The sequence below is a fragment of the Coturnix japonica genome, chromosome 27 (assembly GCF_001577835.2).
Source record: "Coturnix japonica isolate 7356 chromosome 27, Coturnix japonica 2.1, whole genome shotgun sequence".
Lineage (NCBI taxonomy): Eukaryota > Metazoa > Chordata > Aves > Galliformes > Phasianidae > Coturnix > Coturnix japonica.
In genome coordinates, this window is record NC_029542.1 from 2,404,908 (window position 1) to 2,418,806 (window position 13,899).

At 61.4% G+C, this 13,899-nt stretch overlaps 2 protein-coding genes across 3 annotated transcripts; one reads left to right on the forward strand and one right to left on the reverse strand.

Moving 5' to 3' along the window:
* Positions 1-1,397: 1,397 nt before the first annotated feature.
* Positions 1,398-5,668, forward strand: SLC25A39 (solute carrier family 25 member 39). Of its 2 annotated transcripts, XM_015885920.2 has the most exons (12): positions 1,398-1,535; positions 2,707-2,815; positions 2,916-2,975; positions 3,275-3,319; positions 3,637-3,746; positions 3,839-3,906; positions 3,986-4,110; positions 4,195-4,368; positions 4,451-4,560; positions 4,647-4,728; positions 4,807-4,887; positions 4,974-5,668. In XM_015885920.2, exons 2-12 carry the CDS (start codon positions 2,719-2,721, stop codon positions 5,090-5,092), a joined length of 1,071 nt encoding a protein of 356 aa, XP_015741406.1. In that variant the 5' UTR covers positions 1,398-1,535; positions 2,707-2,718; the 3' UTR covers positions 5,093-5,668. The 2 variants fall into 2 exon arrangements, with proteins under 2 accessions (XP_015741406.1, XP_015741407.1); XM_015885921.2 differs by lacking the exon at positions 3,275-3,319 and having other exon boundaries at positions 1,399-1,535.
* Positions 5,669-5,807: 139 nt separating this feature from the next.
* Positions 5,808-11,794, reverse strand: RUNDC3A (RUN domain containing 3A). Its single transcript, XM_032440895.1, is given in 12 exon segments — positions 5,808-6,314; positions 6,479-6,585; positions 6,673-6,810; positions 7,271-7,428; positions 8,129-8,294; positions 8,371-8,451; positions 8,537-8,626; positions 8,731-8,816; positions 9,504-9,678; positions 9,680-9,829; positions 11,687-11,721; positions 11,723-11,794. Coding segments are annotated over 12 exon segments (1,401 nt in total). The 3' UTR covers positions 5,808-6,171.
* Between the last annotated feature and the right edge of the window lie 2,105 nt (positions 11,795-13,899).

Here is a 13,899-nt window from a genome sequence, read left to right on the forward strand (position 1 = left end):
CCAAAGGTATCATTTAAGAAGGAAAGCAGCAGCTTTATATTCCACCCTGCTTCCCCATTCATAACACGGAGCTGTTTTATAACTTGTTTCCCTGCTGCTTCCAGCTCTTCCTGGCTGCTGCTACAGGAGGTGAAACAGTTTCTCTGCCTGCAGAGCTACAGCTGTGGGCTGAGTTCTGGGTTACAGTGGTTTTAAGCCTGACCTCCCCAGAGCCTTATCTATCTGCAAGCTGCTTCATTTCAGTCCCTTAATTCAGATTAAGGATGGCTTTTGCAAAACCATCACGATCCCAGTTGAAATAAATACTCAAGATTCCGTGCTAGCTAAATTCCATTACCTTACCATTTCCAGATCCCTTTTGCAAGCCGGCCATTAAACCTCACCTAAAAAATGGAAACAGCCTCTAATGGTTTAATGTTGAATGGTTTGCAGGATGCTTTGGATTTGATCTTCCCAAATCAATTGCAGATGCTGCAGCCCCCAGCTATTAGATGAAGGCCATTCCCCCCCCTATAACACGCAGAGCCCAGCACCTACAGACAGCAGGCAGTGCCTCTAATAGATTGTTATCATTATATTTGCTAATTAATCCTCGTTCTCTCTCTAAACTCCACTCAAGGGCTTTCCGGATCATCGTAACGCTGCACTTAAGAGGCTGAGGAAGTTCCAGGACGTTATGTGACCTCGTGGGGATTGGGATGGCTTCACATCCTTCACTTCACAAGCTCAGGACTCATTAATTGCCATCGGGGCAGGAAACGCTCACAAAGCTCTCGGTGCTGCTGTGCCTGAGTATAAATTGGTGCCGTGTTGGTGGCTCTGAGCACCACAGGATGGCACTCGGAGTGGAGCAGAGATACAGACTCCAGGTTAAAGGTAGGGAAGACTCGGTCGTGCTGCCATCAGCTCACACTGCAGCGCTGCTCCCATCCCCTTCTGAGATGGAAAGAAGAGCAGGAATTAAAGGAGAGCTGGCTGCTCTGTGCTCCCCATCCTTAGCAATGGAACCACACACTGCTATTAAGCACAGGGAGGACCCCAGCCCCTAACAGGTAACAGAGCAGGTTCTTATTACCCGCCCCATCCCCTAACAGGTAACAGAGCAGGCTCTTATTACCCGCAGGTGCTTTGGGGCTGCTAAGCACGGCACCTTTAGCTGCATTATCCTTTAATGCAAGGGACTGAGGAGCCCCCTCCTCACATCAGCTGCTCCTAAGCAGACAGACCAGAAGCCCAAGCCCTCACCTGCCCCCCCCAGCCCCCTTTTCAGCCCCAGGAAGGACCCTTTTACCCTTTTCAGCCCCATTTCCAGCCCCATTTCCCCCCACCCCTCTCTCCCCCCATCCCCACTCCCCCCTATGTCCTCCAGCCCAGCAGGGGGCGCTGTGGTGCCGCATGGCGCATGCGCGAGGCGGTGGTTCCGGGGTGGAGTGGAGGACCTCGCGTGTCGCCCATGGGGCTCCTTAAAGGCGCCGCCACCCGCGGCCCTCCCGGTGCTGAGGGACGGCAGAGTCGTGCAGGGCCGGCATGAGCAGGTGGGGGCGGTCCCGGGACACCCCTCCGCGACCCCCTCTGGGGGTTCCGGCTGCCTCATTTCCCCAGTGGTGGTGGGGAAGGCGAGGTTTTAGTGGGGGGGGGGCTGCGAGCACCGGGAGATGGGAAAGGGGTGTATGGGGTGGGGTAGAAGTGTGGGGTTTGCACGTGGGCCTGAAGGTGGACTGGGGGGCGGGGGGTCAAGGGGGCGTGGCCGGGGTTAGGGGACCTCACGTGGGGGGGGTGGAGCCCCCCTGTGTCATTCCCCCATGTCACATCCCCCCTGTGTCACCTCCACCCCTGTGCCCCCCCCCGCCCCTGGGGTCCTCCCTTGTCGCTGAGGTTCAGTGTGGGCTCTTTGGGCCCTTGCTTTAATTGCTGGCCTTCATCATCCTCACGTCTTACTGCATTGCGTGGCAGTGGGGTGCCCCACAGCAGCAGATGCTCGTGGAGCCCCACAGCTGCTCCTCACCCCCTCAGCAGTGTGGGGCTGGCAGTGCCCCAGTGCTGTGCTTCCCCCATACCCATTAAGGCACAGCACGTCACCATCCCCTGCCCTGAGCCCTTGGCTCCTGCCACACTGACCTTGCAGAAGTGCTGAGTCAGATGACGAAGGCAATTTGGTTCTTTATTGTTTTTTTGAGCTCTGTTCTGTGTTGAATTGTGTCTGCAAATCTGTCTGCTGCTCCATTGCCTTCTGGTTGGCAGAACGCTACTGGGGTCCCTGCTGGGTCCCGGGGTACAGACCCCATAGCATGGGGTGCGCCCAGCTCTGACCTCACTGACACTTTGTACCTCCAAACCCTTTGCTCTTCATGCACCCCCACACCTCCTGGGCAGCACCAAGACGGGGCCAGGAGGGGGCCACAGCGTTCTGCTCTTTGCACTTTGTCCCCTCCCATCCCTTAATGTCCCCTCCTGGGAGGAGGCAGCACCTCCTCCCCTTGGGCCCGCAGCCAGCAGCTATTAGCTGTTATCGGGGCCCGGTGGCCCCAGAAAGGTTCCCCCCTGATTACAGGGGGCACAGGGCAAGGAGGGGGCCGCCCTCCCTGTGCAGTGCTGATAGCACAGCTGGGGTGCAGCACGGGGCTGCTCCAGACCCCCAACCCTATGGTGGGCACGTGCTGGGCTGGGGGTGTGGGTGAAGCCCCCTGAGCTTGCTGTGTGTTGCAGGAGGGCAGCACCATGGCTGAGAAGACATCGCCGGGCCCCAGTGGGGCCATCACACCCCTGCAGCAGATGTTGGCCTCCGGGACGGGTGCCATCCTCACCTCCCTCTTTGGTGAGGCCTTGGGAAGGTGTGGGGGGGAGGGGAGGACACAGTGGTACTGAGATGTGGCTGATGGTGGGGGCTGGCAGCTAACAGGGTGATGCTGTTGCAGTGACACCCCTGGATGTGGTGAAGATTCGACTGCAGGCCCAGAGGACGCCCTTCTCCAAAGGTACCTCCATGGGGACTGGCATCCTCCAGCAGTGCTGGGCTGGGGGTGGCAGCAGGGGGGGCAGGTGGGTGCCATGCACACTGTGTCCCAGTTCAGGGCTGGGTGGAAGCTCCGTGTGCTCCAGGGCACCACTCCTCCCCCTGCTGCCTTTGTGCTGGTCCCTATGCTGTGTGACCACCCCACACCTCCTGGCCACCCCCCCCAGCTCTGTGTGGCCCCTTACTGGGTGCAGGGATGCAGGACACCAGTGGTGGCACATCCCCATTGCCATCGCTCAGCCTGTCCCTGTTGTGTTTCAGCGTGGTTGGTGCGGTCGGTGCCGCAGAGCTCACAGCATGCCACGTGTGAGTACGTGGGGGTTAAACCCCCCCCTGGCTCCAGCTTGCTTCTGCACTGGTGTCATCTGCAGGGACATCCCAGAGCCTTTACCCCTGCTTGGTCCCACTGAGTGTGATGGCGGTGCCTGGGTGCTGCTGGTGGGGCAGGATGCTTGCAGGCAATGGGGCATCGCCTTGCTGCCTCCCCCAGCCCTGCTGTGATGCTGGGGCATGAAGCTTCAGTGCTGTCCTGGGGGCTGTGAAGGTCTGGGGGTGGGCAGAGGGATGTGTCCAGGCCGGGGTCGGTCTGGCAATGATGCTGTCTGTCTGTCCCACTCTCTCAGGGAAGTGTTTCCTCTACTGCAATGGCCTCATGGATCATCTGTACGTCTGTCAGAACGGCAACGGCTGCACCGCCTGGTACAAGAGCCCCACCAACTTCAACGGCACATTGGTAGGGGCTGCAGGGACTGCCTGCCCTGGGCTGGGATCGAGGGGTCCCCTTCACCCCATCTGACCCTGCTGTGTGCTGCTCTGTCCCCACAGGACGCCTTTGTGAAGATCACACGCCACGAGGGCATCAGGTCCCTGTGGAGCGGGCTCCCCCCTACGCTGTGAGTGTGGATCTGGGTGGTGGGACCCCCACTCTGAACCCCCCCCCCCGGGCTGCCCTCATCCCCCATGTCCTCGCAGGGTGATGGCTGTGCCAGCCACTGTCATTTATTTCACCACCTACGACCAGCTCCGTGATTACCTGCAGGCCAGCACCGGCAGCCGGGGCCACCACATCCCACTGCTGGCGGGGGCCCTCGCCCGGTGTAAGTACCATAGAGCACCATAGAGCCTCACACAGCCCCCTGCCCACTGTGTGGCTCTGACCTCTGCTCCCCCCCTTCCTGCAGTGGGTGCTGTGACACTGATCAGCCCCTTGGAGCTGATCCGCACCAAGATGCAATCCCGACAGCTCAGCTACCGCGAGCTGCGTGTCTGCATCCAGTCAGCGGTGGCTCAGGATGGCTGGCTGTCCCTATGGAGGGGATGGGGGCCCACGGTGCTGCGGGACGTCCCCTTCTCTGGTATGGCTGTGGGATGGGGGGTGGGGATATGGGGGTGGTACCCTGCTGTCTCACTGCAACACCAGCACTTCTCTCCTCCCAGCTCTCTACTGGTTCAACTACGAGCTGGTGCGGGAATGGCTATGCAGGCACACCCGGCTGGAAGAGGCCACCTTCATGCTCAGCTTCGTGTCCGGGGCCATCTCTGGGACGGTGAGTGGGGGGCGTTGGGGGCTGCAGCCCCCTGGGGCAGACAATAGAAGTAGGATGTTGAGCACAGCCCCGTCTGCTTGCTGCAGGTGGCTGCTGTGCTGACGCTGCCCTTCGACGTGGTGAAGACCCAGCGGCAGATCCAGCTGGGAGACAGCGAGATGCACCCAGGTGAGGGGGCTTCTCACTGTGGGGTGGGTTATGGGGGGTCTCTGGGCATCCCCTAAACCCACTCCTCTCTCCTCGCAGCTGCAGCCTCCAAGCCTTCATCCACCTGGCTGCTCCTGCGGCGTATCCGTGCTGAGTCTGGCACACGGGGGCTGTTTGCAGGTGGGGCTTTAACACACACTCTCCTTCTTTGCCCCCATTTGGGGTTGGTGGGTGTCGCAGTGGGGCTGACGGTGCCGTCCTTGTAGGTTTCCTGCCCCGTGTCATTAAGGTGGCACCCGCCTGTGCCATCATGATCAGCACCTACGAGTTTGGCAAAGCCTTCTTCCAGAAGCTGAACCAGGAGCGGCAGCTGCGTGGGCTGTGAGTGCTGGGAGCTGGGAGCTGTGCCCCATGGAGCGGGGCCGGAGCCAGCCCTGCTGCTGGCCCAAGTGCCTTCCCATGGTGTTGCACAGCATGGACGTGGCTCCATTGTGCCATGCTGGGGACATTGGAGCTCACTGTGGGGATGCAGCCCTGCGTGGCCGTGCCTGCGCTCACCCCGGGGCTGTGCTCATGCTGCTGCTGGACTCTGGGTGCTCCCATGGGGCTCAATGATGGACCAAGCCCTGGGGCTGCTCCGTGTGCCTGAGCCCTGCTGTGTCCAACCATCCGGCCCTTCCTCATTACGCACAGCCTGCCCTATAGCCCTGCACGGCGTGGGGCCTCCCCACAGCTCTGCCTGCAGACATTTCCTCCTCCTCAGGACCTTCCCGGCCCCATATTGCCCTGGGTTTGGACCCTTGTTGTAGGGACAGCCCTCCCTGCTGCTCCGAGGGGCCAGGCTGGGATCTGTGACCTGACCCTTCACCACGAGGGTCTGCCCTATGTGGGAGCTGCCCTCCACCTTGCTATGGGGGGCAGTTTCTCTTATTTTCTTAAATAAAACTCAAGCCAACTCCGAGGCTGTGAAGCCCTTCCCTGCTCCATGGAGGGCAGTGTGATGCTCATAGGGGCCATAGTTGGCAGCCCCCATCATGTCTGTGGGGTTGGGGGACACATGGCTCTTTGCCCCACCCCCACTTGCAGGCTGCACACAGAGCCCAGCTCCTATCACTGCATTTATTGATTCCTTTTGCACCAACAAGGCGAGATGAGGTTGAATTCAAACCCAAAACAACCCAAATGGAAAAGGGGATGGAAGGGGGATGGGTTCCTATCTCAGTCATGGGGATGGTGTTGCAGGAGGAGCAGTGGGTCCCATGGGTGCTGAGGGGGGGCTGTTGGACCCCAGCCCCCTCCCCTGCCCCCAGCATTGCCCTCCCCGTGCCGCACAGTTCATCACCCCCTGCCCAGCTCAGGTGGGTTTGGGGGCATCCGTGTCCCATCCCCACAGCGCCGTGTCCTTCGTCCATCAGTCCCAGCGTGGAGGGGATGCGGCTCAGTCCTCCGGGGGGGCCGGGGGTCTCAGCTGGGGCTGCGGGTGGGGCTGGCTTCGTTGCTGTCGCTCACCAGGCACTCGTTGGACTTGAGGCTGGCCAGGGACTTGCAGCTGGGCAGTGAGGCCAGGGAGCCGCAGAGCCCCAGCATGGACGGTGTGGGGTCCTTCCCTGCGGGGACACAGCGCGTGGTGGGGGCTGCGAGTGGGGACGGGGGGGCATATGGGGGGGGGGGACCCGATGGCTGAGTGGGAAGCAGCCCTACTGTGGATTGGGGGGGGTCGGGGCCCCATGCAGCCCCCCAAGGGAGGGTCTTACTCCAGGTAGGGTCTTACCCAAGGGCCCCCAGGGCTCCCCTTCGCGCTTGCCCTCGCCCAGGCGCTGGGAGTCGGAGCTGAGGCTGTTCTCGGCCGAGAGCTGGTCGGTGCTCACGAAGCTGTGCCTGCAGATGGACGGTGCTCAGTTCCCCCCACCCCGGGGCCAATGGGACGCGGGTCGCAGCTCTGCCCCCAGCCCCCCCCCCGGTTACCTCCTGTACAGCTTGCTGTCCGAGCCGCTCTCGTTGCCATTGAGCGTCCCCAGCGATGGCCACTGGTTGACCAAAGGCGTCACCATCTCCTTGGAGAGCTGCGCCAGCTGCGGGTTCTCACATGGGATCAGCCCCGTCCTGCGGCACAGATAGGGGGAGCACTGAGAAATGGGGGCACACAGCACATAGTGACCCATAGGTGTCCTATAGGGCACGTGGGGAAATGGGGGCACATTGCATCTCACAGGGCACATGGAGCGGGATGGGGTTGGGATGGGATGGAGATGGGGATGGGATGGGGTGGGATGGGGATGGGGATGGGGATGGGGATGGGATGGGATGGCGATGGAATGGATGGGCATGGGGATGGATGAATGGGATGGATTAGTGATGGGATGGATATGGGATGGGATGCTATAGGGTCGATCCGTATGGTATGGGGATGGATGGGAGGGATTGGGATGTGATGGGAGGGATGGGATGGATGGAATGGAGATGGAATGGAATGGGTGATGGGAGCATTGAGGTTAGGAATGATGGGGTGGGATGGGATGCAATGCAATGCAATGGGGGTGGGATGGGATGGGTCCCCACTCACAGCTGCTCCTGCAGCTCCAGGATGACGCCCTCCAGCTCCCTTTTCTCCAGCTGATTTTGTACCACCGCCTCCTCCAGCCGCAGCTTCAGCCTCTTGTTTTCTGCCTCCAGGTCCTTCAGCTGCGACTCCCGCAGCCGCACCAGCTCCTCCAGGTATCCCTGTGGGGTCACCCATAGCAGTGCCACCCAGTGCAGGGTGATTGATGGGGACAGGGCTGGCTCTGCATCCCCTCGGGTGCCACAGGGATGTGGGCCATGTGTGGGGTGCTCAGGGCTGCAGCATCCCATTGGGGTTGGTACCCAGGTGGCCATGTCCCAAGAACACCCAGTATATGGGATTCTCAAAGCTGGAGCATCCCATAAGGGTTGATATGCAGGTGGACTTGTCCCAATGACCAGTAGGGTCTAGGAGACGGTATGGGATGCTGCAAGCTGGAGCATCCCATTGGGGTTGGTACCCAGGTGGCTCCATCCCAAACACCATCAGGATATGGTATGTTCATGCTGCAGCATCCTATAAAGCTCAGTACCCAGGCTGCCCCATGCCAGGCACCACCAGGAAACCAAGTCCAAAGCTGCAGCATCCCATAAAGACCAGCAGGCAGGTGTCCCCATCCCAAGCTCTAATAGGATACAGGAAACACTACGAGATGCTGAGAGCTGGAGCATCCCATTGGGGTTGGTACCCAGGTGTCCCCATCCCAATGATCACCGGGATGTGGGACATTCAGAGCCGAAGCATCCCATCAGGATTGATAAACAGCTGATCTCATCCCAAGGGCTGATAGGATCCCCAGAGTCAAACCCCCCCCCATGGGGTCAGCACCTGGTACCCCTTATATCCCCCCCCCCCCGGTACCTTTTGGGCATAAACAATGCGGAACTTCTGCTCCATCTTGCGCCACTTGTTGTACCAGCTGTCCTCATCCGTGACCAATGGCAGGTAGGGGTGCTCGGGAGAGCTGTCCTCGCTGGTGCTGCTCCCCATGCTGCCCCGCTCCTCCTCCTCACTCAGGTAGTCGTAGCTGGGGAGGGGGACACGGGGGGGGGGCTCAGTGTGTGTGTGTGGGTCCAGCAATGGGGCAGTGGGGCTGTGGGTACCTCTGTGTGAACTTCAGGTAGGGCGTATAGTCGATGACCGCAGGCACCTTGCCGTCCATCACCTCACCCTTCAGGCAGAAGCTGGAGGGGATGGGGGGGGGATTGGGGTGAGCAGAGGGGTCTTAAGGTGGGGGGGGGACATGGCGACCACCTGCCTTCATCCCACCTGAAGTCGATGGCGCCGAGACCAATGAGCATCCCAACCAGCAGCGTGGATTCCTCCCGCAGCATGATGGCCCCGTCGTCATAGAACCGCCTGCAGGGGGGGGTGGGCACCCATTGGGGTGGGGGGTGTATGGGGGGAGGTTGTGGGGGGTGTATGGGGGGAGGTTGTGAGGGGTGGGAGGGGCTGAATCTCACCTGGTGGTCCTCGTGTCCCGCAGCGCCGTGGTGATGTAGTCAGAAATGCGCTTCTCCATCAGCGCCACGCGGATCCATGCCCGGCCCTGCAGTGGGGCTCACAGTGCTGTGCCAGCCCCACATCGCTGCCCCATAGCACCGCTGTGACACCCCCAACATGACCCCCATGGCACCCTGCCTGGGAATGGTGGGGTGAGATGGGGATGTGGGGTGAGATGGGGGGACAAAGGGAATGGGAGTGGGAATTGGGGGCTGGGAGGGGGCTGGGAGTGGTAATGGGGATGGAGGATGGGGACATGGATGGGGATGAGGATGGAAATAGGGGGCAGGATGGGAACAAGGTTGGTAACATGGATGGGGCTGGGGGTGGTAATGGGGACATGGATGGGGACATGGATGGGGACATGGATGGGGACAAATTGAAGATGGAAAAGGGATGTGGACAGGGATGGGGATGAAGGCAGAGGGAGGATGGGAATAGGGCTGGGGATGTGGATGGTTCTGGGCATGGAAATAGGGTGGGAGGATGGGAACAAGGAGGGGGGCACAGATGGGGATGGGAAGTGGATGGGGATGGAGTGATCAATGGGGTGGGATGGGGGTGAAGCTGGAGGGAGGATGGGGACAGAGATGGGGAGGGGGGATAAGAAGTGGGCCATGTGCCTTGGATGGGAGCTGGGAATGGGGATGGGATGGGATGGGATGGGATGGGGATGGGGATGGGGATGGGATGGGATGGGATGGGGGTGGGGGTGGAGGGGGCTCCCCCTGACCTTGGCCCTGGAGGTGCTGATGTTCTCCATGCTCTCGATGCTGCTGACGCAGTTGTTGGGCACTTTGCTGCAGGCCAGACGGATGTAATCCCAAAAACCACGCTGCCCATCTGAGCTGAACCAGCTGACGGGACCTGGGGGCAGCAATGGGGGCTCCAGTTCCCATCTGGGACATATGGGGGGGATGTGGGGGGGTCCCCGTGGTACCTTTGAAGCGGTGGCTGAGGATCTGCTCGAGGATGGCGGCGAAGTTGACGAACTCCTCGGAGGAGTCATCGATGGGCTCCGCTGTGTGCTTCTCCAGCAGCGTCTTCACTGAGAACCTGGGGGGGACATGGGGGGCAGGAGGGGACATGGGTGTCCCCATGTAATGTCCCCATGGGGTGTCCCTGCTCTGTGACCCCACAATGTGATGCTGTGCTGTGTCCCCACCATTCATCCTGCTGTGTCCCCATCCTGTGTCCCCATTCGTATCCCTGCTGTGTACCCCCATTGCACATCCCTATGTCCTGTCCCCACATTGTGACCCCACATCATGTCCCCATGGCACACCCCTATGGCCTGTCCTGTCCCCACGCTGTGACCCCATCACATGTCCCCATGCTGTGACCCTACATTGTGTCCCCACCATCCCTATGCTGTGTCCCCACAATACATCCTCCTGATCTGTGCTCATCACATGTCCCCATAACGTGCTCCCATGGTGTCACCCCATCCTATATCGTATAGAGTGTCCCTACAACACCATGACCCCACACCATGTCCCCATGGCACATCCCTATGGCCTGTAATGTCCCCACACTATGACCCCTTCACGTGTCCCTATGGCATGTCCCCATAATGTGTTCCCATAGTGTGACCCCCATCCTATGTCCCTATAGCGTGTCCCTACAACACCATGACCCCACACTGTGTCCCCATGGCACATCCCTATGTCCTGTCCCTACACTGTGACCCCACACCATGTCCCTATGGCACATCCCCAACCTTCATCCCCCCCATGTCCCCACTCCTTGTCCCCATTGCGCTCCCCTTGTGCAGCCCCATCCAACCTCATCCCAGCCCAACCCACTATAACTCCGGGCTCTGCTCTCTGTCCCCACATCCCCATGGGACCCACAGAGCGTCCGTCGCTGCCCCACATTGCGCCCGGCCCGGAAGGCCGAACAAAGGCCCCTTTTCCTCCCGGCCGTACGCGGGCGGTGATGGTTTCCCCTTCCGCCGCTGGACGGGGCGATGCTGAGGGACAGAACCCAGCCCAGGGCGGGGATGGATCAGAGGAGGATGGGGGTGTTTGTATGGGGGATATCGTGGGGATGGGGAGTCAGACTGTGGGGTCAGTGAGGGCGGAGGGGTGTCCTATATCATAGGGGGTGTCCTATATCATAGGGGGTGTCCTATATAATAGGGAAGGGGCATAGGGGGTCTATGCAGCTCGGTGATGCTCTCAGGTGGGGAGATGGGGGCACACCGACCCCAACCTGCCCCCCCCCCCCCATGTCTTGGCTGGGGGCTCACAGCCATCACAGTGGGGCTGGGGCTCATCCCCCCGCTGCTGTGGGGTGGGGAATAGCGCAGCCCCCTCCACGTGTCCCCCCATCCCCAGCCCCCAGCCCCACATCCTGGTCCAGCCGGCATCGCCATGACAACCCGCATCCTCCATCCTCCATCCCGCTGCCCTCCTCCTCCCCCAGGGGCTGACGTCACTTCCTCGGCCCCACACCCACCGGGATGGGGTCACCTGCCGGCCCCCCCCCTGCCCAACCTATAACCCCCCCATGGCCTCCCCACCCCCCCTCACCCTTCCCGCTGCCCCCAGCCCCACCGGCCGCCCCAGCCCCCCGATCCCACAACCCCCGCACTATTTTTGCGGCCCTGAACCCCCCCTTCCCCCCCCCGGGGTAGCCCTCCTCTACTGTCTGTGCTGATATATACTATTGCCCCCCCCCAAGACCCCCGACCTCTCCCCATCACCCCCCCCCCCCAAATTCCATCCTTCAGCCCCAACCACCACATAACCCCCCACCCATCACCCCCCGCTCAATCCCCTCATTCTCAAGGGCCACACAGCGGATCCCCCCCCCATTCCCATCCTCCAACCCACACCGACCCTCTCCCCTGCTCCCTCCCCCAATCCCCCACCATCTCTATAATACCCCCCCTGTATTTACCCCCCCCCCTGCCACACTGTGATGAGGTTTCTCCTTTCCACGGCGATGATGTCTGGACGCACCGCTTTCTTGAGAGGACAAGCCCCAGAGCCATGGCAGCCGCACGCAGCCCGCTGCCATTCCGCCAGGGAGCGAGCGGTTGGAGGCCGACGGCCCAGCCGCGATAGCCCCACCCCCAACCAATGCCCCCCCCACCCACTCTCCTGCCCCTTCTCCTCCTCTCTCCTCCTCTCCTACCCCGCTTCGTTACGAGTTGGTGGCCTCTGGAAGCCCGGGCTCAGCCCCCGCGGGAATGGGGAGGGATGGGGATTGGGGGGGGGGGGAATGGGGCGAGGTGCAAATTTTGTGGGGCCGCACCCCCCCGCCCCCCCCCACAACGGCAGCCGTCCTGTGTTGGAGCATCGCCCTCCCCCGCGGATTGCTGATAGCCCGGCTGGAGCTAGCGCTGCTTTACGGCCCCCCCCGGCCTTAATGCAGCGATCCAATTTACCCCCCCCAGCACAGGTGGCTCTCTATGCTGAGCATCACCCCACACCGACCCCCCCCCGATACCACACCCCCATAGCCGTCATCACCCATGGATGTGAACCCCTCACAGACACCCCTATGACGCAATTGTCCTAGATGAGATCGACCCATAACCATCAACCCCATACATCCCCCCCCAACCCTCCAATAACCATCACCCCTACAAACCCCCCCCCATAACCATCCCCCCCATCCCATACCCTGTGGACATCATTCCCCCAATCCCCTCCCCCTAACCACCCCCTCGCCCTCTCTCCCCATAACCGATAATCACCTCCCCATCCCCCCCTGTAACAATCACCCCCCAGCCCCATATCCGCTCACCCCCCCGATTATACACCACCCCCTCATCCCCCAGCCAAAACCGTCACCCCGCTACAACCCCCCCCCCCGCTATTACAGCAGTCAACCCCACGTGCGCCCCGCCCGCGCAGAGGCTCCGAGTCAGCCCCATAGACCCCCCATGAACATCACCCCACCCCCAAGGACCAATGAACCGGGTCGCGAGAGTGGCTGTGGATGGGGGGGGGTGCCCTCTCCATCCCACTCTGCCCCACATTGTGGGTATCACGGGGCAATCAGTGGGGTGCTGCCCCCCCCATAGCACCCCAATCATTGAGTCACCCCAAACAGTGAGGAGATGGGGGGGGACCCCAAAACCCATAGGGAGGGGAACATACAGCAGCGCCCTGATAAGAGCAGGGCTGTTATCAGTGCACACAGACCCCCCCAGCACGGAGCCCAATGAGAGACCTATAAGTGTGGATGGGGGGGGTGCACATATGTGTACACATGTACATGTGTGTGTGTAACGTGTACATGTGTGTGTGTGTACATGTGTGTGCAGGTGTGAGCTTGCACTGTTGTGCTTTGGAATCGGGTTGTGCACACACTTGTGTGCAGGACAGAAGGACAGAGGGACAGGGGGATGGAGGGACAGGGGGACAGAAGTAGAGGGGTACAGGGGGATATGGGGACAGGGGGACATAGGGACATGGGGACATAGGGACATGGGGACATGGGGACATGGGGACATGGGGACATTGGGACAGAAGGACAGAGGGACAGGGGGACGGTGGGACATGGGGATAGAGGGACAGAGGGACATGGGGATGGGGGGACAGGGGATAGAAGGACAGAAGGACAGAAGGACAGAGGGACAGAAGGACAGGGGGACGGGGATGGAGGGACAGAGGGACAGGGGGACAGAGGGGCAAAGGGATAGAAGGACAGAGGGACAGGGGGATAGGGAGATGGGGATGGTGGGACAGGGGGACAGGAGGACGGGAGGACAGAGGGACAGGGGGACATGGGGACAGGAGGACATAGGGGCAGAGGGACAGGAGGGCAGGGGGACAGGGGGATAGGGAGACGGGGACATGGGAACAGGGACAGAGGGGCAGGGGGACATGGGGACAGTAGGACATAGGGACAGAGGGACAGGAGGGCAGAAGGACATAGGGACAGTAGGACAGCCTCATCCCATTGCCATCGATTGGCCCCGCAGCCCCATTTGGGGAACACCCCCCCCCCCCCAAGAGAGGAACCCCAAAGTCCGGCCATTGAGGGGGGGGATCCCCAGGAGTTTCCCCCCCCCCCCATCCCGGGAATCCCGCAGCCCCGCAATGGAGCGGGACGGGGCAGCGCTGCGGGACGGGGCGCGTGTGATGGGCTGGCGCAGATGTTGCGCCCCGATA